The sequence below is a fragment of the Sciurus carolinensis genome, unplaced genomic scaffold (genome assembly GCF_902686445.1).
Source record: "Sciurus carolinensis unplaced genomic scaffold, mSciCar1.2, whole genome shotgun sequence".
In the NCBI taxonomy this organism is placed as follows: domain Eukaryota; kingdom Metazoa; phylum Chordata; class Mammalia; order Rodentia; family Sciuridae; genus Sciurus; species Sciurus carolinensis.
Genome location: NW_025920172.1, coordinates 953,328 through 976,466, shown reverse-complemented (window position 1 = coordinate 976,466; position 23,139 = coordinate 953,328). Strand labels below are relative to the sequence as shown.

The 23,139-nt window shown below is 49.7% G+C and overlaps 1 protein-coding gene and 1 gene segment (V, D, J or C); both read right to left on the bottom strand.

Annotated features, from left to right (window-relative positions):
• Window positions 1–12,943: 12,943 nt before the first annotated feature.
• On the bottom strand, window positions 12,944–16,938 carry LOC124974744 (immunoglobulin heavy variable 4-30-4-like). The segment is given in 3 exon segments: window positions 12,944–13,073; window positions 16,390–16,717; window positions 16,805–16,938. Coding segments are annotated over 3 exon segments (504 nt in total).
• Window positions 16,939–19,573: 2,635 nt separating this feature from the next.
• On the bottom strand, window positions 19,574–21,466 carry LOC124974743 (uncharacterized). Its single transcript, XM_047537786.1, has 4 exons — window positions 21,317–21,466; window positions 20,790–21,215; window positions 20,267–20,577; window positions 19,574–19,639 (listed from the first exon to the last, which is right to left on the bottom strand). The coding sequence occupies exons 1-4, from the start codon at window positions 21,462–21,464 to the stop codon at window positions 19,574–19,576; spliced, it is 951 nt and encodes a 316-aa protein (XP_047393742.1). The 5' UTR covers window positions 21,465–21,466.
• Between the last annotated feature and the right edge of the window lie 1,673 nt (window positions 21,467–23,139).

Here is a 23,139-nt window from a genome sequence, read left to right as displayed (position 1 = left end):
CAAAGCCCTAGAAAAAGAAGAACAGACCAACACCAAAAGTAGTAGAAGACAGGAAAAAGTTAAACTCAGAGCTGAAATCAACGAAATTGAAAGAAAAGGAACAATATAAAAAATTGACAAAATAAATAGTTGGTTCTTCGAAAACAATAGACAAAATTGATAAACACTTAGCCACACTAACAAAGAGAAGACAAGAGAAAACCCAAATCACCAAAATTCAGAATGAACAAGGATATATCACAACAGACACGATTGAAATACAAAACATAATTAGAAACTATTTTGAAAATCTATACTCCAACAAAATAGAAAATTTCGAAGACATCAACAGGTTTCTAGAGACACATGAATTACCTAAACTGAACAAGGAGGACATACACAATTTAAATAGACCAATTTTAAGTAATGAAATAGAAGAAGTCATCAAAAGCCTACCAACAAAGAAAAGTCCAGGACCAGATGGGTTCTCAGCTGAGTTCTACAAAACCTTTAAAGAAGAGCTCATTCCAATACTTCTCAAAGTATTCCAGAAAATAGAAGAGGAGGGAACCCTCCCAAACTCATTCTATGAAGCCAATGTTACCCTGATACCCAAACCAGACAGAGACAGATTGAGGAAAGAAAATTTTAGCAAATCACATACAAAAACGTATTAAAAAGATAGTGCACCATGATCAAGTGGGTTTCATCCCAGGGATGCAAGGTTGGTTCAACATCAGGAAATCAATAAATGTCATTCACCATATCAATAGATTTAAAGTCAAGAAGCACATTATTATTTCAATAGATGCTGAAAAAGAATTTGATAAAATACAGCATCCCTTCATGCTCAAAACACTAGAAAAAATAGGGATAGTGTGAACATTCCTTAACATTGTAAAGGTCATCTACGCTAAGCCCATGGCCAATATCATTCTAAATGGTGAAAAACTGAAAGCATTCCCCCTAAAAACTGGAACAAGGCAGGGATGCCCTCTTTCACCACTTCTATTTAATATCGTCCTTGAGACTCTAGCCAGAGCAATTAGACAGACGATAGAAATTAAAGGGATATGAATAGGAAAATAAGAACTCAAACTATCCCTATTTGCTGATGATATGATTATATACTTAGAGGAACCAGGAAATTCCCCCAGAAAACTTTGAGAACTCATAAGTGAATTCAGTAAAGTAGCAGGTTACAAGATCAATGCTCATAAATCCAATGCATTTTTACACATAAGGGATGAATCTTCAGAAAGAAAAGTTAGGAAAACTACCCCATTCACAATAGCCTTGAAAAAAATAAAATACTTGGGAATCAATCTCACAAAAGAGCTCAAAGAACTCTACAATGAGAACTACAGAACACTAAAAAAGAAATTAAAGAAAATCTTAGAAGATGGAAAGATCTCCCATGTTCTTGGATAGGAAGAATTAATATTGTCAAATGGCCATACTACCAAAAGTGCTATACAGATTCAATGCAATTCCAATTAAAATCCCAATGACGTACCTTACAGAAATAGAGAAAGCAATTATGAAATTCATCTGGAAGAATAAGAAACCCAGAATAGCTAAAGCAATCCTTAGCAGGAAGAGTGAAGCAGGGGGTATCGCAATACCAGATCTTCAACTCTACTACAAAGCAATAGTAACACAAACGGCATGGTATTGGTACCAAAATAGACAAATAGGTCAATGGTACAGAATAGAGGACATGGACACAAACCCAAATAAATACAATTTTCTCATACTAGACAAAGGGGCCAAAAATATGCAATGGAGAAAAGATAGCCTCTTCAACAAATAGTGCTGGAGAATTGAAAATCCATATGAAATGGAACGAAATTAAACCCATATCTCTCACCGTGCATGAAACTAAACTCAAAATGGATTAAGGATCTCGGAATCAGACCAGAAATCGGGCAGATTATAGAAGAAAAAGTAGGTTCAAATCTTCAACATGTCGTCTTAGGACCAGACTTCCTCAACAGGACTCCCATAGCACAAGAAATAAAAGCAAGAATCAATAACTGGGATAGATTCAAACTAAAAAACTTTCTCTCAGCAAAGGAAACTATCAGCAATGGGAAGAGAGAGCCTACAGAGTGGGAGAAAATCTTTTCCAATCATACTTCAGATAGAGCACTAATCTCCATAATCTTTAAAGAACTCGAAAAAGTCTACACCAAGAATGCAAATAATCCAATCAACAAATGGGCTAAGGAAATGAATAGACACTTCACAGAAGAAGATCTACAAGCAATCAACAAACATATGGAAAAATGTTCAACATCTCTAGTAATAAGAGAAATGTAAATCAAAACCACCCTAAGATTCCATTTCACACCAATTAGAATGGCGATTATCCAGAATACAAGCAACAGCAGATGTTGGTGAGGATGTGGGGGAAAAGGTACACTCATACATTGCTGGTGGTGTTGCAAATTAGTGCAGCCACTCTGGAAAGCAGTGTGGAGATTCCTTAGAAAACATGGAATGGACCCACCATTTGACCCAGCTATCCCACTCCTCGGCCTATACCCAAAGGACTTAAAATCAGCATGCTATAGAGATACAGCCACATCAATGTTCATAGCTGCTCAATTCACAATAGCCAGACTGTGGAACCAACCTAGATGCCCTTCAATTGATGAATGGATAAAGAAACTGTGGTAAATATATACAATGGAATATTACTCAGCCATAAAGAATGATAAAATCATGGCATTTGCAGGCAAATGGATGAAATTGGAGAATATCATGGTAAGTGAGATAAGCCAATCTCAAAAAACCAAAGGACGAATGATCTTGCTGATAAGTGGATGAAGACACATGATGGGGCGTGGGAGGTGTTAGTGTTAGGGTTAGAGTTAGGGTTAAGGAGGGGGTCAAGAATGGAGGAAGGACGGACTGTATAGATGGAAAAGAGGAGTGGGAGGGGTGGGGGAGAAGGGAAAAAATAACAGAATGAATCAAACAACATTACCCTATGTAAATATATGATTACACAAATGGTATGCCTTTACTCCATGTACAAACAGAAACAACATGTATCCCATTTGTTTACAATAAAAAAAAACTGAAAAAAAAATAAAAAGAAAAAAAAGAATCGAAATAATTCAAAATGATTGGAAATGATAATCATCTCTCCATAATAACACTAAATGTAACAGGTCTGAACTCTCCATTTAAAAGACATAAGCTAGCAAAGTGGTTTAAAAAATAAAATCCAGCTAAATGTTGTTTATCAGAGACTCACCTTACCAACAAATATCCACAGGCTGCGACTAAGTGTGCAGCAATAGGTAGCTCACACCCAATGACGCAGAATTCAAGCTAAGATTAATCAGAAGAGACAAAGAGGATCACTTCCTATTGGCAAAGTATTCAACAAGAAGGTATAATGATTTTTCTTAAAAAGAATAAGGTATATTGATTGTATTTATCCCCAAATGTGGGTGCACCGACTTCCAGGAAACAAACATTACCAAAGCAATACCAGTCCTCCTCATGTTATTCTCTGAAACTGGAAATCAGAACATTCCAAAATTTGTGCCATGGAATCAGTAACATACTAATGCCAAATGTAGATAAGGACAGGAAAACTAGAGACCAATATTCCTGATGGGATCCATGGAAGAATTCTTAATAAAACTTGAGTGATTCACATTCAGAGACACTTTAAGGAGAAGATCGTACATCATAATCAATTCGTGTCATTTTGATGAGGATGCAAGGTTGGTTCACATAAGCAAATCAATAAGCTTGAGTAATCACATAAATAGAATCAGGGACAAAACCACATGATCATATTGTATTTGTGGAAAAAGGCTCAGACAACACAGCACTGGTGTTAAAAAGAGCAAAGACATCCATGGTAGAAGGAACTTCCTGCAGCGTCATGAAGGCTAGGTGTGAGGACTTCATCCTGAACGGAAACCCAAAAGCATCGCCTCTCTCATCACCTCTACTCCATACTGGCCTTGACATTGTAGCCAGAGCAATTACCTAAGATAAGGAAGACTGAAAGAGATATTGATGGAGAAAGAAGAAGTCACATTACCTCTGTTGAAGATGATACTCACTCTGCCAAGAGACTTCTAGAGTTGAGAAATAAAGAGCAAAGTAGGAGGACATGAAATCAATATGTAAAAAATAATATCTTTGGCCAGTCACAGTGGTGCACCCCTGTAATCCCAGCACCTTGGGAGGCTGAAGCAGGAGGATCACAACTTCAAAGCCAGCCTCAGTGACTGGAAGAGTCCCTAAACCACTCAGCGAGACCCTGTCTCTAGGTAAAATATAAAAAGGACTGGGAATGTTGCTCAGTGGTTAGTGCCCCTGGGTTCAATCCCCAGTACCAAAATAAAATAAAATAAAATAAATATGTTTAAAAAATCACGTGATATATGTGTGTGTATCTCACTCACGGAATTTCACCTTTATGTATAAGTAAAAATAACCAGTCAGGAGTAAAGCAATGGATAATGGAGGACCAGTGGAGGAGGGGAGCTGGAGGAGCTCATGATCTGGAATAAATTCCACACATGAATGCTTTGTCAGGATGAACCCAACCATTACGAGTGATTATAATGCTCTATAGTAACAAGGAGAGTAGTCACTCTCCATACCCTGAAAATTAATCTACTGAAAAGAATCCATGCACCATAGCCTCAAGAATATTAAATGCCTGGGCGGGGGGAGCCTAAGCAAGAATGTGGAAGACCTCTACAGTGAAAAGCATAGAATACTAAAGAGAGAAATTAAAGAAGATATTGGAAGATGGAAAGAGTCCCCATATTATAATAGGAAGCATTCATATTGTTAAAAGGACCCTATTATGAAAAGCAATCTATAGATTAAGTGAAATTCCCATAAAAATTTCAATGACATTTTTCACATAAGAAGAAAAAATAGCCCTAAAATACATATGGAAGACTAAAGACCCAGAAAGGGCCAAAAACAATACTGAGCAATAAAACGAAGGCTGGAAACATCACAGTACCTGATCTCGACCTGTACTGAGAGCTACAGTAACAAGCAGGAGGCTCTGGAAGACAGAGGCCAGTGGAAGAGAAGAGGAGACACGGGGCAAACAGCAGCCACACGCCACCTGATCCTGGACAACATGCTACAAACGGCTGGAGAAAACAGCATTTCTAAGGAATGGTGCTGAGTGAATTGAATATCCATAAGTGGAGAGGGAATTATATCCCTACGGCTCGCCCTGCGCAAAAGCCAACCCAAAAAGTATCGAAGACCCACAGATTGGACCAGAAACCTTGCAACTGTGACAGGAAAACACAGACCCGATGCTCCAAATGTAGATGGGTATCAGCTTTCTTATTAGATTCTGAAAGTTCAGGAAATAAAGCCAAGAATCAACAGACGGATAACATCAAATTAAAAAACTTCTGCACCACAAACAATTCAGAGCATGAAGAAATAGAGAGAGAGAGAGAGAGAGAGAGAGGGAGAGAGAGAGAGAGAGAGAGAGAGGGAGAGAGAGAGAGGAGAGAGAGAGGGAGAGAGAGGAGAGGAGAGAGGAGAGAGAGGGAGAGAGAGAGGGAGAGAGAGGAGAGAGGAGAGGAGAGAGAGAGAGAGAGAGGAGAGAGAGAGAGAGAGAGGGAGAGAGAGAGAGAGGAGAGAGAGAGGGAGAGAGAGAGGAGAGAGAGAGAGAGAGGGAGAGAGAGAGGAGAGAGAGAGGGAGAGAGAGAGAGGCCTACATAATGGGAGATGACCTCAGAATACATAAAGAACTCAAAAATTGAACACCAAAAACCAAGTGACCCAATCACTAAATTGGCAAATGACCTAAACAGACATTTCTCAAAAAAAAAAAAATACAAATGACCTACAATATATGACAAAATTTTTAACATCGTTAGCAATCAGGGAAATGCAAATTAAGAGGACACTGAGATTTTATCTCGCCCAGTTAGAACAGAGATCAACAAGAATATAGTTGATAACTGCTGACGAGGATGTGATGTGCGCACGTTGCCGGGACTTCAGATTAGAGCCAGCATTGTGGACATCAGTGCAGAGAGTCCTCCTGCCGCAGCAGTGGACCCACCCTGACCCAGGCAGTTCACGCGGCGGCTTTTGTTCAGATGAACGACAGTCGGCACACCATAGTGACAGATGCATCCAATGCTGATAGCAGCAAAGTCACAGCAGCCAAGTTATGGAATCAGCCTGGGCGTCTGTCGACAGACGAGTGGATGAAGAAAATGTGGTGTAGACACAACGATGTTCGATTCAGCCATGAAGAGGAAGGAGATTACTGCATTTCTGGTAAGTGGATGGAACTGGAGACCGTCATGCTAAGGTGAAATAAGCCAGACTCAGAAATATATGGAAGCTCAGAGAAAAGAGGAATTCAAAGAAATGTGTAAATGCATCCTACTGTCATGTAACTAATTAGGACAAATTTTAAAAATTAATAAAAAAGTAAAATAAAATAAATAAAAAAATAAATAAAATAAAATAAAATAAAAATGCTCTCTCAAGAATAGAGGTTTTATAAGCCAGGTGGACAAAGGGGAGTGATGGGAATGAGGGAAGGCAAGAGGAGGGCCGAAGAGCAGCCGGCCAGAGCACGTTCTGCACAAGCATAAAAATGTGGCCGCAAATCCCGCTTTTGCGCATAATCAGAATGCACCAAAGGAAATAAATAAATAAAAAGGAGACTTTTTTTAAAAAGACAACTTGGAAAACAAAGAGAACACTACCACCTTCAACAATGAAAAACAGCAAATCCTGGAGAAGCACAAAGAATAAAGGAAAGTCAGTGGCGAGTAAGGAACGGGAGGCCACGGGGGGACCTGAGCTCGCTTCATGGAATTCATGCCGAGGGTCTGAATTCCAGTCTTCAACAAGGAGAAATCACAGGCACGGAAAGACACGGGAGAGTGTGAACCTTCCTTAAGCAAAAGGAGTTCACAGACGCGATCCTTGCGGGAGCCCAGACGCTAGGTTGATTAAATACAGAAACGTTGAAAGAACTGTTTGTATCCACAAGACACTGAGAGAAACAAAAGTCAACAGCAGAAAGATCAGTAGAGGTGGAAAAACAGGGGGAGGGAGGCAGGGGAAGCCCTGGGGGCTGAATCAGAGCAAATTATATCCACACTTTTATAATTATGTCAAATGCATCATAATGTGATAAATGACTAAAAAAGAAAGTTAAAAATAAAAGAAACTGTCGTGTGGTTGTGTGTGCACATGTGTGTGCATGTGTGTGCATGACCGTGTGAGTGAATGCATGTGTGTTCATCTGTGTGTATGTGTGAATGTGTGTACATGTGCATGCATGTGCACATGAGTGTGAGAATGTGTATCTGAGTGTCTGCGTGTGTGTGCATAAGTGTGTGTGACAGTGTATGAGTGTGTCCATGTGTTTGCATCAATGTGTGTATGAGTGTGTGTCATGAGTGTGTGTGTCTGTGTGTATCTTTTATGTATGCCTGTTTTTTTTATGACTCAAAGCACCAAAGCAAAACATAAGCAAAGATTTAAGGAAAATCATGAAATCCATAAGTTCACAAAATGATAATATGAATAAAAAGAGGGAATAATGCAAGAAACCAAACAGAAATTCTTCAGCTGAAAAGTAGCATAACTGAAATAAGCATTTTACTGGTGGGATCCACAGCAGACATGAATAAGCAGAAGAATCAGGAAATGAAGGAGAAGGGTCTAGAACCATGGAGCAAGATGGCCAAACATCTTGCCCGACAGGAAGGACAGCCCACGACTGAGCTGTGATCAGACAGAGTGCCCGACAGGAAGGACAGCCCACGACTGAGCTGTGATCAGACAGAGTGCCCGACAGGAAGGACAGCCCACGACTGAGCTGTGATCAGACAGAGTGCCCGACAGGAAGGACAGCCCACGACTGAGCTGTGATCAGACAGAGTGCCCGACAGGAAGGACAGCCCAGGACTGAGCTGTGATCAGACAGAGTGCCCGACAGGAAGGACAGCCCGCGACTGAGCTGTGATCAGACAGAGTGCCCGACAGGAAGGACAGCCCGCGACTGAGCTGTGATCAGACAGAGTGCCCGACAGGAAGGACAGCCCACGACTGAGCTGTGATCAGACAGAGTGCCCGACAGGAAGGACAGCCCACGACTGAGCTGTGATCAGACAGAGTGCCCGACAGGAAGGACAGCCCACGACTGAGCTGTGATCAGACAGAGTGCCCGACAGGAAGGACAGCCCAGGACTGAGCTGTGATCAGACAGAGTGCCCGACAGGAAGGACAGCCCACGACTGAGCTGTGATCAGACAGAGTGCCCGACAGGAAGTACAGCCCAGGACTGAGCTGTGATCAGACAGAGTGCCCGACAGGAAGGACAGCCCAGGACTGAGCTGTGATCAGACAGAGTGCCCGACAGGAAGGACAGCCCAGGACTGAGCTGTGATCAGACAGAGTGCCCGACAGGAAGTACAGCCCAGGACTGAGCTGTGATCAGACAGAGTGCCCGACAGGAAGGACAGCCCACGACTGAGCTGTGATCAGACAGAGTGCCCGACAGGAAGGACAGCCCAGGACTGAGCTGTCAGAGTGCCTGAGGAAGCACTCTGGGCAGGAGCGGGAAGCCTCAGTGCTCCCAGAGGAGCCGGGCAGGAGAGCGCCATGGAGAGGCAGCCAGGCACCTGCTTCCCACACCACCTGCCACCTGCCTGGGCCAAGCCAGGACCCTGGAGGTGCCCCTGCCACAGCAGGTGACTGCTCAGCCGCTCCCACAGGCCCGTGGGTGCTGCAGTTTGGAGAGCTGCCTAGGTTTCCTGTGCTGGCCTCGCCCCCGAGAGGCAGCCCGTGTCCTGCCCACCCCCCAGTGACCTAAACTGCTGACACTCAGCACCAGTGGACACTGGACACGCTGCAGAGTGCTCTGCCGGGGCTGGTGGCCACCCAGGGCCTCCATTCCTGCAGGACCCTGGATGTGAAGGGCCCGGCCCAGCAGGGAGGCTGAGAACCTGGCTTCCCAACCAACAGGTGCCCTTCCCTGGGGCCAGGAGGACTGTGATCCCGGACTTATTGGTGATGGGGACCAAGTTGTGTCCCAGGGATTTGAAGAATGAGCAGCCAAGGCCAGCAAGCGTGGCCAAGTTTATTTAAGAAAGTGACAGAGACAGAGTCCCCGAAGAGGAGGGGCGTCGGGAGCCAGAGGCCCAGGCTGGAAGCAGCTGCTTTCCACAGCCCTCGGGACTTCTCCTCTTCCGCCCTTCCTGTAGGTGTGCCCCGGAGAACCTGCACCAGCTCTCTGAAAATCCACCGCAGCGATTCTGTCCTGGGAAAACGTTGTCACCCTCTTGCTCCTCAGTGCTGCCCATCTTCACTGCCTGGGTTGAAAGACGCTCATCAGCCAATCTTCTCCACGTCTCAGGACCAGACCCTCTTCATTCTTTTTAAGTTGTTTTAGATTTTCAACCTGTTCTAACTGGTTGGTCATCCATGAGAGCAGAATGCACTCTGACGCACTGTAGGCAGACGGGCGCGACCGCTCGCCCTCTGGCTGGACGTGGTGCCGAGTCCCGCCAGGAGTGTCGGCACACGTGTACCAGGGTGATAATGTCCGTCACATTCCACATCCTCCCCCACCGCCCACCCCTCCCTCACTCCCCTCTGCACAGTCCAAAGTTCCTTCTTCTTCCCTACCACCCCCACTATGGATCAGCATCTGCTTGTCAGAGAAAACATTCGGCCTTTGGTTTTGAGATTGGCTTATCTCACTCAGTGTGATAGTCTCCAGTTCCATCCTTTTACCTGCAAATGCCGTAATGCCATTCTTCTTGAAGGCTGAGTAATGTTCCATTGTGTATTTATACCACATTTCCTCTACACATTCGCCTGGTGAAGGCCACTTAGGTTGGTTCCATAGCTTGCCCGTTGTGAGTTGAGCTGCTAAGATATTGATGTGGCTGTGTCACTGTAGTCTGCTGATTTTAAGTCCTTTGGGTATAAACTGAGGAGTGGGATAGCTGGGTCAAATGGTGGGTCCATTCCAAGCTTTCTGAGGAATCTCCACACTGCTTTCCAGAGTGGCTGCACCAATTTGCAATTCCTCCAGCAACGTACGAGTGTGCCTTTCCCCACATCCTCGCCAACACCTGTGTTGCTTGTGTTCTTGATGATTGCCATTCTGACTGGAGGGAGATGCAATCTTAGAGTAGTTTTGGTTTGCATTTCTCTAACTGCAAGAGGTGATGAACATTTTTTCGTATGTTTGTTATTTCCATTATCACAGAGTACTGGGGACTCGAACCCGGGCCTCCAGCATGAGAGGCAGGCATTCTATGAGATGGGCTACATGGCCTGCTCGTATGTTTGTTGATCGATGTGCTTTCGTCTTTGTGAAGTGTCTGTTCAGTTCCTTAGCCCGTTTATTGATTGGGTTACTTGTTTTTTGGTGCTAAGTGTTTTGAGTTCTTTACAGGTCCTAGAGATTGGTGCTCCATCTGAGGTGCGTGTGGTGAAGATTTCTCCCGCTCTGTAAGCTCTCTCTTCATGTTATTAATTGTTTCCTTTGCTGAAATGAAGCTTTTCAGTTTGAATCCGTCTCATTTACTGATTCTTCTGAGGAACAGGGCAGAGACTCGAACCAGGGTCCTCCTGATTACTAGGCGAGCGCTCTCCAAGAGGAGCCAAAGCCTCAGCCCTTCATTTACTGATTCTTGATTTTACTCCTTGCAGTTCAGGAGTCTTGTTAAGGACGTCAGGTCCTAAGCCGACATGGTGAAGATCTGGACCTACTTTTTCTTCTCTTCGGCGCAGGTCTGTGTTCTAGTGCCGGAGTCCTTGATCCACTTTGAGCTGAGTCTTGGGTGACTCTCATCCTTCTCGGCCAGCTGACTCCCTGACCTTTTCCCTGTCTCACTTGCACAGAGAAGAAGCCCACACGTAGTAGGTAGCACCTGTGTGCCTGGCCAGGCCTGCCAATCCATCAGACTTTGGTCGCATGTCCCCAGAGCACTGACTGCCCAGCCAGCCAGGCTACAGCAGTGTCCACATGCACACAGGCCCAGCTTGATGCTGGCCGGGTGATGAGCTCAGGACCCCTCTGAGCCCCCACGCGGTCGGCTGGCCTTCAGTACCCATGTGCACCTGGACACAGCCCAGCAGCCCAGCAGCCAACAGCCACGTGCAACAGAGAGCTGGGCCCAGCACAGTGCAGACGCTGGGACCCAGCCGACAGCCACTCACATGGGGCCCTGCGGCCACACGCCCCGGGCCTAGAGGCCACACGCCCCACTCCACCCGGAATCCAAGCTGATCACTGCATTCAACACACAGGTTGGCTCCCTCCCAGGAAACATCTCTCCAGGAGGACAACAATGGGCAGAGGGCGACCGCCACACTGCAGACACAGACACCCAGCGGGAACAGACACACACAACAGAGCCACCGGGCAGCCAGGGAGCACAGCACTTCTCCCGGACGGCCCTCTGCAAAATGCCAAAAAGAAAATCAGTCACGGCCTCAAGGAAGGTCAGCAAGACCCAAGAGACACAGACAAATGAGTCTGTGAGATCGGGAAGAGATTTGTGGCCCAAGGGAGAAAACCAGCAAGGACACTGACGTCAGAAAGAAGAATCCAACAGTGCTACCCACGAAGAACTCAGTGAATGAGATCCAAAGGTGCAGTGGAAAGGCACCAGACAGACCAGCGAGGCAGGAGAAGAGTCCCTGCACCTGAAGACACGTCTCCTGAATCCACCCAGTAAGCAAGGGGGAATGAAGGAATGAAAGGGACCGCGGACCCGCCGAGACCCGTGGGACGTCATCGGGGCAGCGGACGCCCACAGCGTGGAGACCCAGAGCAAGCAGCGAGGAAGGAAAGCCCGGGCAGCGTGCTGAGTGAAGCAGCAGCTGAGGTGGCCCCGGTCCTCGGAGACACGCGAACCTCAAGATCCTCAAAGCTCAAAACCCAGTGAGACTCAATTCAAAGTGGTCTTTTCAGAAACACGTCATGATCAAGCTGTAGAAAGTCAGAGGCGGAGAGAGGAGTCTAAAAGCAGCAAGAGAGAAATGCTTGAGTTTACGTACGCCAGGCTCCAAAGGCTTATCTGCAATTTTTTTATACCAGGGATTGAAGCCAGGTGGGTACTTAGCCATCCCAGCCCTTTTTATTTTGTATGTAGGGACAGGGTCTCACTAAATTGCTTAGGACCTCACTAGGTTGCCGAGGCTGGCCTCGAACTTGTGATCCTCCTGCCACAGCCTCCTGAGGCACTCGGATTACAGGCATGGTCCACCACACCCACTAAGTGCAGATTTCTAAGCAGAAATTTTGCAAGCCAGGAGAGCATAAGATACTATTTTTAGAGAGTTGAAAGGAAAAAAAAAATGCCAACCAACAATGCTGCACCCAGCCAAGCTGCCCCGAGGTGAAGGAGAAATGAAGTCTTCTTCAGACAAGCCAGAGCAGGAGCTCCACACCAGACCGGCCTGCAGGCGGGCAGGCGGGCAGAGAGCCAGACCGAGGAGCCGCGCCGAGCGCAGCGAAGGAACAGGGCCCACAAAGGCCGCGCAGGCCGCGGCGCCGTCTTCATCTTTAGGCGCAGGTGACGGTGGGCGTGCAGGCGCCTTATGGTGCGGGAGCACAAGTCCGGCTCCTGTGGCTGAAGGACGTGGCGGTGCCTGTACCCGGCCGAGCTTCCCGCGCGGACTTCGGGAAGGACGTGCCCTTCGCTCCTGGGCCCCCATGCCCGCCTCCTCCTCCGGGCCCTCCTCCAGCCCAGGCGCCTCCCTTCCCCCTGGCCCGCTGCTGTCTCCACCTTTGGCTCCCTCGGCCTTTGGTCCTGGGGCCTGGCTCGTTTCAGCAAGAGACTCCCGTTCTATCCCTTTACTGGCCAAGGCCATAATTCTAAAAAATCAAATTAAAAATCAAGACGCCAGGTAAATACATTCTATTAAAACACCAATGATGCTCAGAGTTCAGAGTTCGTCACTGCAGAATCACGGTCTCCAGCTCCGAGTCTGCCCGCATGCCGTCACCTCCCATGGCGAGCGGTGCCCCACGGTGCCCTACTTTCTGTGCACCTCCCAGCTCCACACCAGCAACATCGCATTTGCAGCTGGAAATCAGCTATCGTTTTGTTGATCATCCAGACTTTCGAGATTGAACCTAAGAGAAAACAATCAACAAAACTTCGGGAGCGGATCCTTGCCTATCAGTAATGAACTCAAATGCAAATGGGTAAAACTTCCAACTAACAGATCTAGACTGGCGGGATGGCTTTTTGTAAGATGCAAGTGTTTTCAGCCTGAAAGAAACACACCTAAGCAGTAAGACACAGACTGAAGAGAAAGGACCGGAGAAGAGAGTCCCTACAGACTGCATTCGAAAGCAAGCCAAAGGACCGTGAGTCAGAGCCTGTGCCTGAAAACAGGCCAAGGAACTCCTCTGTAAGGAGAGGAGGACCAGAGAGGAGGGCGCGTCTGGAGAGGAGACCAGCGTCAGGCCGCCTGGGGAATGGAGGACCATGGGAGCTGAAGGGCACAGAGCCGTGACAGCAGGACTCTGGCAGCCCACGTGCGTCAGTGCACAGAGATCCAGACAGAAAGGCAGCAGGGGCTTCTAGGTTAACCCTGCACAGACCAGTCAGACTGGCAGACGCTCAGCAGGTCAGCCCGCAGCCTGCAGAAGACGCGGTCTTCTCATCGGCACGTGGAACTTTCTCCAGGACAGACCTGAATGAAGTTCAAAAACAAATCCTCTCCAGTAGCCCATGCTGACCACAGTGGGGTGACGTCACAAGTCAACAAGGGAAACTGTGGAACCTCAGTGAATACACGAGGACTCAACGGCGTGCTGCTGAACTCCAAGGAGCAAGAAGAGATCTGCCGTCTTGACACAAGTGAGAGCGGTAACATGACATAACAAACACCGAGGACAGAGCACGAAAGTTCCAGGAAGGAGGAACCTAGCAAAATATCGGAAACACGCCGAACAAACAGCCTAGCAGTGCGACTCAGCAAGCAGACGACCAAGAGCAAGCCAGCCCTGACAGCAGCAGGAGCAGGGAGACCAGAGCTCAGAGCCGGGATCAACGCGACCCAGACCAAAAGGAGGACAGCCAACGTCAGTGAAGAGCTGTTTTTCTGAAAAGATAAACAAAGTCAACCAACCTTTAGTTAGACTAAGACAAAGAGGGAAGAACCCAATAAAGGAAGTTGGATATGACAGAGGAGAAATGATGAATGATCCCTCAGAAATGCAAAGGACCACAGAGACCATGAGGAACAACTGTACATCAGCAAGCTGGAAACCGAGAAGCAGTGGACAAACCTAGGCTCACATCCACCACTGCCAAGCCTCAGAGACCTGGGAAGGGAGCCAAGCCATGGCCAGCAGCAGCCTCCCAGCCAGGAGAAGCCAAGGGCCCGAGCGGTCACTGCAGAAGGCTCCAGGGCCCTGACCCTGACACCCACTCTTCTCCAACTGCCCCAAGAGAAGGTGCTGGGTCTGGGTGTGCTTTGCCCACAAAGGTGCATGTGTTGAAAGCTCGGTCCCCAGTATGGGGATGTGAGAGTGTCAGGGCTGGGATGTGAGCGTCCCCCAAAGCTCTCGTGAGACACTGCAGGAAGGTTCGAGGACGGGTGGTGGGTGAAGAGTCTGAACCCATCAGTGAGTGAACCCTGAGGGACTGACTGAGGGGTAACTGGGGGCAGGTGGCCATGGCTCACAGGAGTGCTGCCTTGGGGTGTGGATTTGGGTATATATTTTGTTTCTGGAGAGTGGAGTCTCTCCCTCTCTCTGCTTCCTGATCACCCTGGGAGCCGCTTCCCTGTGCCACCCTCTCCCACCATGATGTCCAGCCTCACCTGGAGCCCTGAGGAATGGAGCCGGCCTTCTGTGGACTAGGACCTCTGAAACTGTGACCCCAAGTAAACCCTTCCTCCTCTGTAATCGTGCTGGTCAGATCATTCAGTCACAGCAGAGAAAAGCTGACGAAGACAGCGGCTTACAAATATTTCATACAAATCCCCGATGTAGCTCTCTACACGTATTGTGAAAATACACAAATGCCTTAATTTTATGGCACGAACCAGGAGTAGCTTAGGACAATCTGGGATATACAAATTTCCAATGCTCTTTCTCACCCCAATGGAGCTGGACTCTCAGGACAGGTGGACACTGACATGAGCAGGAACAGAGCCCAGTTTGTCCCTCTCTGTGACCCTGCAGTCCAGCCACAGGGCTGGAATCCCAGGCAGGTGAAGCTCCTCTCCCTGCAGCCAGGGGTCCTGGGCTCTCAGGCTCAGGGGCCCCTTACAGCAAGATGGGGGTCAGAGTGGTCCTGGACACAGTGTGTCTTCACAGTCCTGAGGCCAGGGGCAGAGCCAACCTGCAGCTACCACAGTCCATGCAGAGCTGACCACCCTCCCTCCTGGGTCTTTGCCAAGGGAGCCGCCCTGCACAGCTGCAGGAGGAGAGGGTGTCTCCACCCTTTGGAGCCCTGGGTGTGGGGAGGGGGTGTCACAGAGCCTCACTCTGAGGGATACATAACTTGAATACATCAAAGTTCACTCTGAATATACACTTTCTGTGGATTTTTCCCAGGATTAGAGGTTTCTGTCAGCATTTCTGAGCATGGACATGTGGGTGAGATAATTTTTTGCTGTTGGTGCTGTGCTGCGATGGCTGGAGGTTTAGCAGCCTTAATGGTCTCTAAAAACCAAATGCCATAACATATGAGAACAACAACTGCCTCCAGACTTTGCCAAAGTTGCCATGGGTGGAGGGTTCTGGCACCCTGTGGGCTCCAGCATGAAGTGTGTGCTATGACCTGATCTAACACACAGACACAGCGTGGAAATGGAGAGGAGTCATGGGAGGAGACAGGGTGCCCACCTGGCATCAAATCATAAAGTTCAGCTGGGCATGTTGTGACTTGCCTCTCACCCAGGTCCTCAGGAGGCTGAGGCAGGAGGATCACAGGTCCAAGGCCAGCATGGGCCTCTTGGGGACCTGTCTCTCAGTAAGATGGAAACAGGGCCATGATGCAGCTCAGAGGTAGAGCCTCCAGGTCCTTCCCCTGTACAGAAAAGCAGTTTATAAAGTTCACACTAAACTCACTCTGCAGGAAACGACATTGAAGAAAATAATCTTCATCAGCAAATATTGTGAGTGGCCTGTGCTCAGAGAGGGAGATCCCGACATGACTGAGCCAGGGAAAGGGAAGCTTCTGAGGGTCTGCACAGGAGAGCTCCGCATCCTCCATGGAGCTGGTTTCAGGCAGGGGCTGGCTGGAAAGAACCTCAGGGGCAGAGCTGAACTCTTCTCTCCTCCCTCTGCCCTGCTCCAGGGCTGACCCTGAGCTCCCTGTGTGCTGAGCGCCCCCTGCTGGCCCTGGGCGCCTGCAGGGAGGTTTGTGTCTGGGCTCACACTGAGGTCCCCTCACTGTGTCTCTGGCACAGTAATAGGTGGCCGTGTCCTCAGCTGTCAGGCTGCTCATTTGCAGGGAGTACTGGTTCTTGGACGTGTCTCTGGAGATGGACACTCGGCTCTTGAGGGATGGACTGTAGTAAGTGCTACCACCATAACTTATGTACCCTATCCACTCCAGCCCCTTCCCTGGGGGCTGACGGATCCAGTTCCAGCAGTAACCAGTGGTTGTGATGGAGAATCCAGACACAGTACAGGTGAGGGACAGTGTCTCTGAGGGCTTCACCAGGCCAGGTCCTGACTCCTGCAGCTGCACCTGGCACAGGACACCTGGGGACAAGGAGAGGGAGACCCTGTCAGTCACCTGCTGTCACATCCCTCCCAACGGGACCCAGCTCTGACACTGGGGACACTCACCTTGGGGAGCTGTGACCAGGCACAGGAGAAGACCCAGCAGCCTCATCTTCTAGACCACACCTGCCTTCCCAGAGAGCTCAGCCCTGTGTGAGCAGAGAGCTGTGAGCTCCCACAGCCCAGAGGGCATTTGAACCCAGAACAGGAGGAGGAATTTGCATGTGGGTGAGGCTCTTCTTATATCTGGAGAGGCTGAGGCCAGGCTGCCCAGTCCTTAGTGCTCCTGAGATGTGTCCCTCCCTTGATCCCATGTGGAGCTTTACCTGTGACAGGAGAGCTGTTGGTTTAGGGGTGCTGGAAGGCTGTCAGAGGAGGAGCCCACCTTCCTGAGCCCAGCACTGCCCCCTCCAGCCCTTCCTCCCTGCACCTCTGAGGATCTCAGAGTGGCAGGAACTTGCCTATCATGCAGGAGACCCCAGGTTCAACTCCCAGCCCTGAAGGAAGAGCCCTCAATGGTGATTGAACAAGAGCAGATGGCTGAGGATGGTGTTCCCCATTTCCAGGAAAAGAACCCTCCCTATTTCTCATGACTAGATCTTCTCTAATCTCAGTGGGATTTGGGGGCTAAACACTGGGTAGGAGAGGAGGGAGCAGGGTAGCACGAGGGGAGAGGGTTCCTGCTGTGTGCCCACTGCCCTGCCCTCCACCCTCTGACCTTCTCTTCCTCCTGACTCTTCAGTCAATACCTGTAGACAACAGTAGATTGGAATCTGCCCTGAGGTCTTCCACTCATCTGTCCTGCCCTCTGGTCTCCACCATGAGAGGACAGCATGGGTGAGTCAGGGACAGGGTGAGGGTCCTGGAAGCAGAGGCAGCTCTCACCTGCAGCCTGAGGCTGAGAGCCACAGGGTCCACCAAGAGCAGCAGAGCCAGGCTGACAGCAGACAGGGAGGACATGCAGGGCAGGCTGGGTGAGGAGGGAGGCCCAGGGCTCCTTCCTTGAGCAGCATCACTGCAGTGAGAACTGCCCTGCCCACAGCACCATCATTTGGAGGACACAGTGGACACTCTCCTTAGTCAGGGGGATTCACTGAGAGGAACAAGTGTGGGTGCTGACCTCCTGATGAGGATTCAGGAACTGATCTCCTGCCTAACTGAGTGAACACAACCTACTAATGAGACATGTAGGCACCTGTCCTTATTCACTGTGGTGTTGACCATGACCTCACTGCAAACCCTGAACCTGCAGACACCCTCCTCCTGGTGCCTGGGGAGGCTCAGGGAAGGTCTTGCTGGTCTCCATGTTTCCACCAACTGCAAATCCATGTGTGACCTGTGGGTGAGGTTTCCCAGTCCCTAGCAAACTAAATGATTTAGCTGTTCTTCAGGATACAAAAGGGGAGACATTTTCAGATGACCCCACCTCCTGCCCTGAGCAATCCTGGATCCGACTCTGTGGCAGTCTTCCCCACCTCACCTGTGCCAGGTGAGACCCAGTGGGCTCCAGCAGCCAGGGCTTCACCTTGCTCTCACCATTCACCACAGTTTGTTGGTAAGACTCATAAGAAGGTGCTGGACTCATGGTGTGGTCGTGAGTAAACCTCATAAAAATGTGTCCGTGCTTAGACAGCTCTTGGCCACTTTACCAAGGTCTGGAGAAGTGCCACCTAGAAGAGGGTAAGGTTCCTCTGGTTCAGGATTTCAGAGGTTGGAGGACTTGATGGCCTAGTCCTCAGCCCTGATCCAGGTGAGGAGGACATGATGGCAGAAGGCTGGGGAGCAGGAAAGCAGCTCAGGACATGGTCAGCAGGAAGCAGGGAGCTGTGCTCAACAGGGACAAAGTGTGAACCCAAAGCCACAGCCAGTGACCCACCTCCTCCTGCCTCACCCCACCTGCCTACAGTTGCTGCAAGTCAATCCATGTCTGTGGATTAATCCACTTAGGGTTAGAGCCCTCATAATCTAGAGATCTGACCTCTGAACCTTCTTGCACTGTCTCACAATGAGATTTTGGGGCACCTCCTATGTGAACGATTACAATCAATTCTTGGTTCTGATAATCCTTCATCAGATCAGTTTTGAGGGGGTTCAATCCCCTCATTTCATACTGACATGAAGAATGAATCCAGGGGCACAGCCCACAGCTGTGAAAAGGGTCCTTGCATGGCAGGGGAGAGGCTGGTCCAGGCTGCTGCTGTCCATCACCAGCACTGCTATGCCAAGCCTGGGGTCTGCATGTGGAGCCTGCAGAAGGCACTTCACATTTCCACACAGAGGGCACAGAGGATGGGAAGCTGTCATGGCAGGACCCTGCTGATGTGTCGGATGAGAGGAGAATTAGAAATGAGCATGAGGACTGTGGAAAGTGAGCATGGACGTGTCCTGCAGGGAATGCCAGGCCTGAGAGAAAAGCAGCAGTGCTCCCCATGGACACTCACTGCAGAACAGAGCCAGCAGCAGCCACAGCAGCCAGGTCTCCTGCACCAGCTCCTGGGTCTGTGCAGCCTGCAGACAAGCCCTGGGCTCTGATGGTGGGAGGTCTGTGTCCTCCCCACATTTGAATTTCCATGCTCCTCACAGTTCTCCCTGCCCTGTGCTGCCTCCTTGAGGCATTGCCGAAGCTTGAAGTGTAAGTGGTGCAGAGGTTTTAGTTCTCCTGTGTGTTGCACTGGCTGTGGCTCTGCTTCCTGACAGCGCACAGCCCCATGGCCTCTGCACACACGGGCGACCCTGGACCTTCCAGTGAATGGTGAGATCTCCACTCTGCACCTGTGCATGGCTTCACAGAGCTCCTCCTGACTATCGCATGAGGGCAGCTGGAGGGTCAGTTGGTCACCCTGCAGTACTGGGGGTCTCACCATAGACACAGGTCCCTGGCAGGAATTTCGAGGAGCAGAGCTGTGGAGGTGGGACACAGAGAAAGCAAAGTTCTGGTGTTTATGCAGCGAGCTTTTGGCCTCTCTCTTGACGAGTGTTCTCATCTGCTCCTCAGGGTCCTGCAGTTGTGACTGTCGTGTGCAGAGCTGAGAGTGTGTGCTTGCACATGAGTATGTGGGTCTGTGTGTTATTGTGCAAAGTGTCCCAGAAATGCTTCTTGTGTTCATGAGTTTCCTCAATTCACTTCCAGCTAGAAAGGTAAAAATTTAATCTTTAATGATTTTAAGTTGCTGCTTGAGGAATTTCACTATAAGTTAGTGGACCTTTAGGATTTACATTTTATGAACATTGACATGATGATATTTTGAATTGATTTTGGGACCATGAAATTCAGGATATGACATGAACTCATTTCACCCACATTAACTACTTACTATTTTTTTTGATTCAGAAATTTCTATGGTAGGTCCAGAATCGTCATTGTAGAGAACGTCACTACAAAGTGTGTAAATTATGCAGAAAAATTCAAAATCTATCAGGAAACAGTTCCAGGGAGTATATCAGCAAGTCCTTTGTCCTGAGCTCTCCCTGCTGGCCTGGGATTCCTGCAGGGAGGTTTGTGTCTGGCTCACACTGAGGTCCCCTCACTGTGTCTCTGGCACAGTAACAGGTGTCAGTGTCCTTGGTTCTCAGACTGCTCATTTGCAGGTACAGCATGTCCTTGACTTTCTCCCTGGAGGTGGTGAACTGGCCCTTCACTGAGTCCGCGTAGTTAATGGTAGCACTATTACCACTAATGTCTGAGATCCACTCCAGCCCCTTCCCTGGAGCCTGGTGGACCCAGCTCATCCAGTAGTTACTGAAGGTGAATCCAGAGGCTGCACAGGAGAGTCCCAGAGTCCCTCCAGGCTGTACCAGGCCTCCCCCAGACTCCACCAGCTGCACCTCACACTGCACACCTGCAAACACAGAGGCAGCCTGGTCAGGACACTCACTCATCCACTCTTTCTCTCACTCCTGTCCACTCACACACTCAGGATCTCTGCTCGCCATTAATCACCTTTGTTCTCTTTGGAGATGTCAACAATTATTACAGGAAATAAGTGCAGAGTGATTCCCTGGGAAGTTAGTACATGGAGAGGACACGAGACAGAGATAACCAGCCCCAAACCCCTCTGCACCTGCTCCTGGGTGACCCTGAGCTCCCTGTGTGCTGAGCGCCCCCTGCTGGCCCTGGGCACCCTGCAGGGAGGTTTGTGTCTGGGCTCACACTGAGGTCCCCTCACTGTGTCTCTGGCACAGTAATAGGTGGCCGTGTCCTCGGCTCTCAGGCTGCTCATTTGCAGGTACAGCGTGTTCTTGGAGTTGTCTCTGGAGATGGTGAATCGGCCCTTCATAGAGTTGGCATACTTTGTTGTACCACCACCCTCGTTAATTTCTCCAATCCACTCCAGTCCCTTCCCTGGAGCCTGGCGGACCCAGCTCATCCAGTAGTCACTGAAGGTGAATCCAGAGGCTGCACAGGAGAGTCGCAGGGACCCCCCAGGCTGCACCAGGCCTCCCCCAGACTCCACCAGCTGCACCTCACACTGCACACCTGCAAACACAGAGGCAGCCTGGTCAGGACACTCACTCATCCACTCTTTCTCTCACTCCTGTCCACTCACACACTCAGGATCTCTGTTCTCCATTAATCACCTTTGAAAACAGCCACAAGGAAAACCCAGCTGAGCACACAGTCCATGGTGAGCAGCCTGTGTTGAGTCCTGACCACTGAGTGGGATGAGCTGGAGTCCAGGGCTGGGCTCCTGTGCAGAGCTGCAGGGTCAGGGTGGCTGGTTTTCATGAGCAGAGGGAGGCCCTATTTGCATGTCCTCCTGCTCTATAGCAGCTCTGGGTGGAGGCCCAGGCAGAGCAGCACTGAGAGCAGGTGGGAGTGTCATGGGCAGCCTCGTTCCCTTAAGGCTGCTGCTCTGTCACCTCAGCATGTCCTTGTGGTCCCAGAATAGTGAGACAATTCACATCCTTGCCAGGCCACCTGGATTCCCCTAGGGCTGGCAGAGTGACTTCCTGGCCTGTCAGGGTCGTCTCTGCCATGACCACGTGGGGGAGGAAAGGGTTAACTGGAGGATGTTGGAGGATTTTTATTTCCCAAAACACTTACCTACTCAATGACACACAAGAGACAGTACCTTATTTGTGAGAGAGGGCGTGTGACAGGTCTGGCCATACCAGCTCTGCCCTCTTCAGAACCACGGAGTCACCCAACTCTGCTTTATTCATAATATGCAGGTAAAAGGGGCAAGAGCAGCAGGAGCTTCTTCTGTGATGGACAAGATAGGGTTGAGTCAGGGGAGCCATGCACTTAGGGGGAAATTCCAGAAGGAGACAGGGAAACACTCCCAGGCAGCACCACCTACTTCCCTGCAGTTCCTAGAAGCCAGGCCTCTGCGTCCCGTGGCTCAACCTAGTCAGATTCTGCTAAATAAGGAGGCTCCCACACTGGCATGCTGAGTCCCCAGTGTGATCCCAGCCCCACTCCGGGCATCCAGCCCAGCTGCCCCTCTCTGCCTCCTGCCTTCCTGCCATGTGGTGGAGCAGCCTCAGGAAGCCCTGGGCAGGAGCAGCACCTTGAGGTCTGCATCCTGGTCTCCAGAACCTGCTGCAGTGCAGCTCTCTCATTGCACATCATCAGCCTCTGGAGCTGCTCAGAGCCCCACAGACTGGATCAGCTCACACTGGAGCTGGTGACAGAGGTAGTCACAGTAAACAGCTAAGGATGCAGCCCTGGACTGGGTAAAGTGTCTGTGCCAGGGTGATCTGGGTGCTGGAATCGTCTCTCCAGCAGCAAACCTGGCAGCACCCATGTGGCTGACTCTGCAGGCACACAGGTGCCAATGCTGCTGAGGTGAGTCCTCTTCCATCTGTGTCCAGAGGAAGATGTGGGTGGGCCTGGGGCTCAGGCAGAGCTTTGTCACAGGTGCAGCACCTACAAAGAGACCCTGGGCCATGGCTAGTGGAGCCTGGAAGCAAGGCCCACTATGGACCCACCCCTCTAGGTCTACCAGCTGCAGGGCCAGCTAGGAGAGCAGCAGGCAAGAGACTCCAACCTGTGCAGCACAGCCTGGGTGAGCAGAGACATGGGGTGGGACAGCCTGAGGACTGGGGTCAGGACCACTGTCCAGTGTGCACAGCAGGTGGGACCTGGAGGCAAAGGGGTGACCCTTAGTGGTGATGTGGAAAATATGCTGTCCACAGAGGAGGAATGAACCTTAGCCTAGGAGAATGGCATCCTGTCCCTCCTGGCCATGGGCATGGACCTGGAGCACATGGACCTAGCTGACCTAAGTCAGGCAGAGGGAGGCCATCACCACACCAGCATCATGTGGGGAAGCTACTGCATCAGCCTCCTGGACAGAGAGAGGACCAGTGGCCCCTGGAGATGGGAAGGTGCAGGGAGGGTGAGGTGGGGTGGGTGGTGAGGACCAGGTGCAGAGAGGGCCTTGTCCTGGTGCCCTGCA

Coding starts and splice junctions, on each gene's coding strand:
- LOC124974743 (XM_047537786.1), bottom strand. CDS start 21,464: ATGAAAACCAGCCACCCTGACCCTGCAGCTCTGCACAGGAGCCCAGCC. Junction 21,216..21,316: donor CCTTGTGGCTGTTTTCAAAG/GTGATTAATGGA, acceptor CTGTGTTTGCAG/GTGTGCAGTGTGAGGTGCAG. Junction 19,640..20,266: donor GTTACTGTGCCAGAGACACA/GTGAGGGGACCT, acceptor CCACCTCCACAG/CTCTGCTCCTCGAAATTCCT.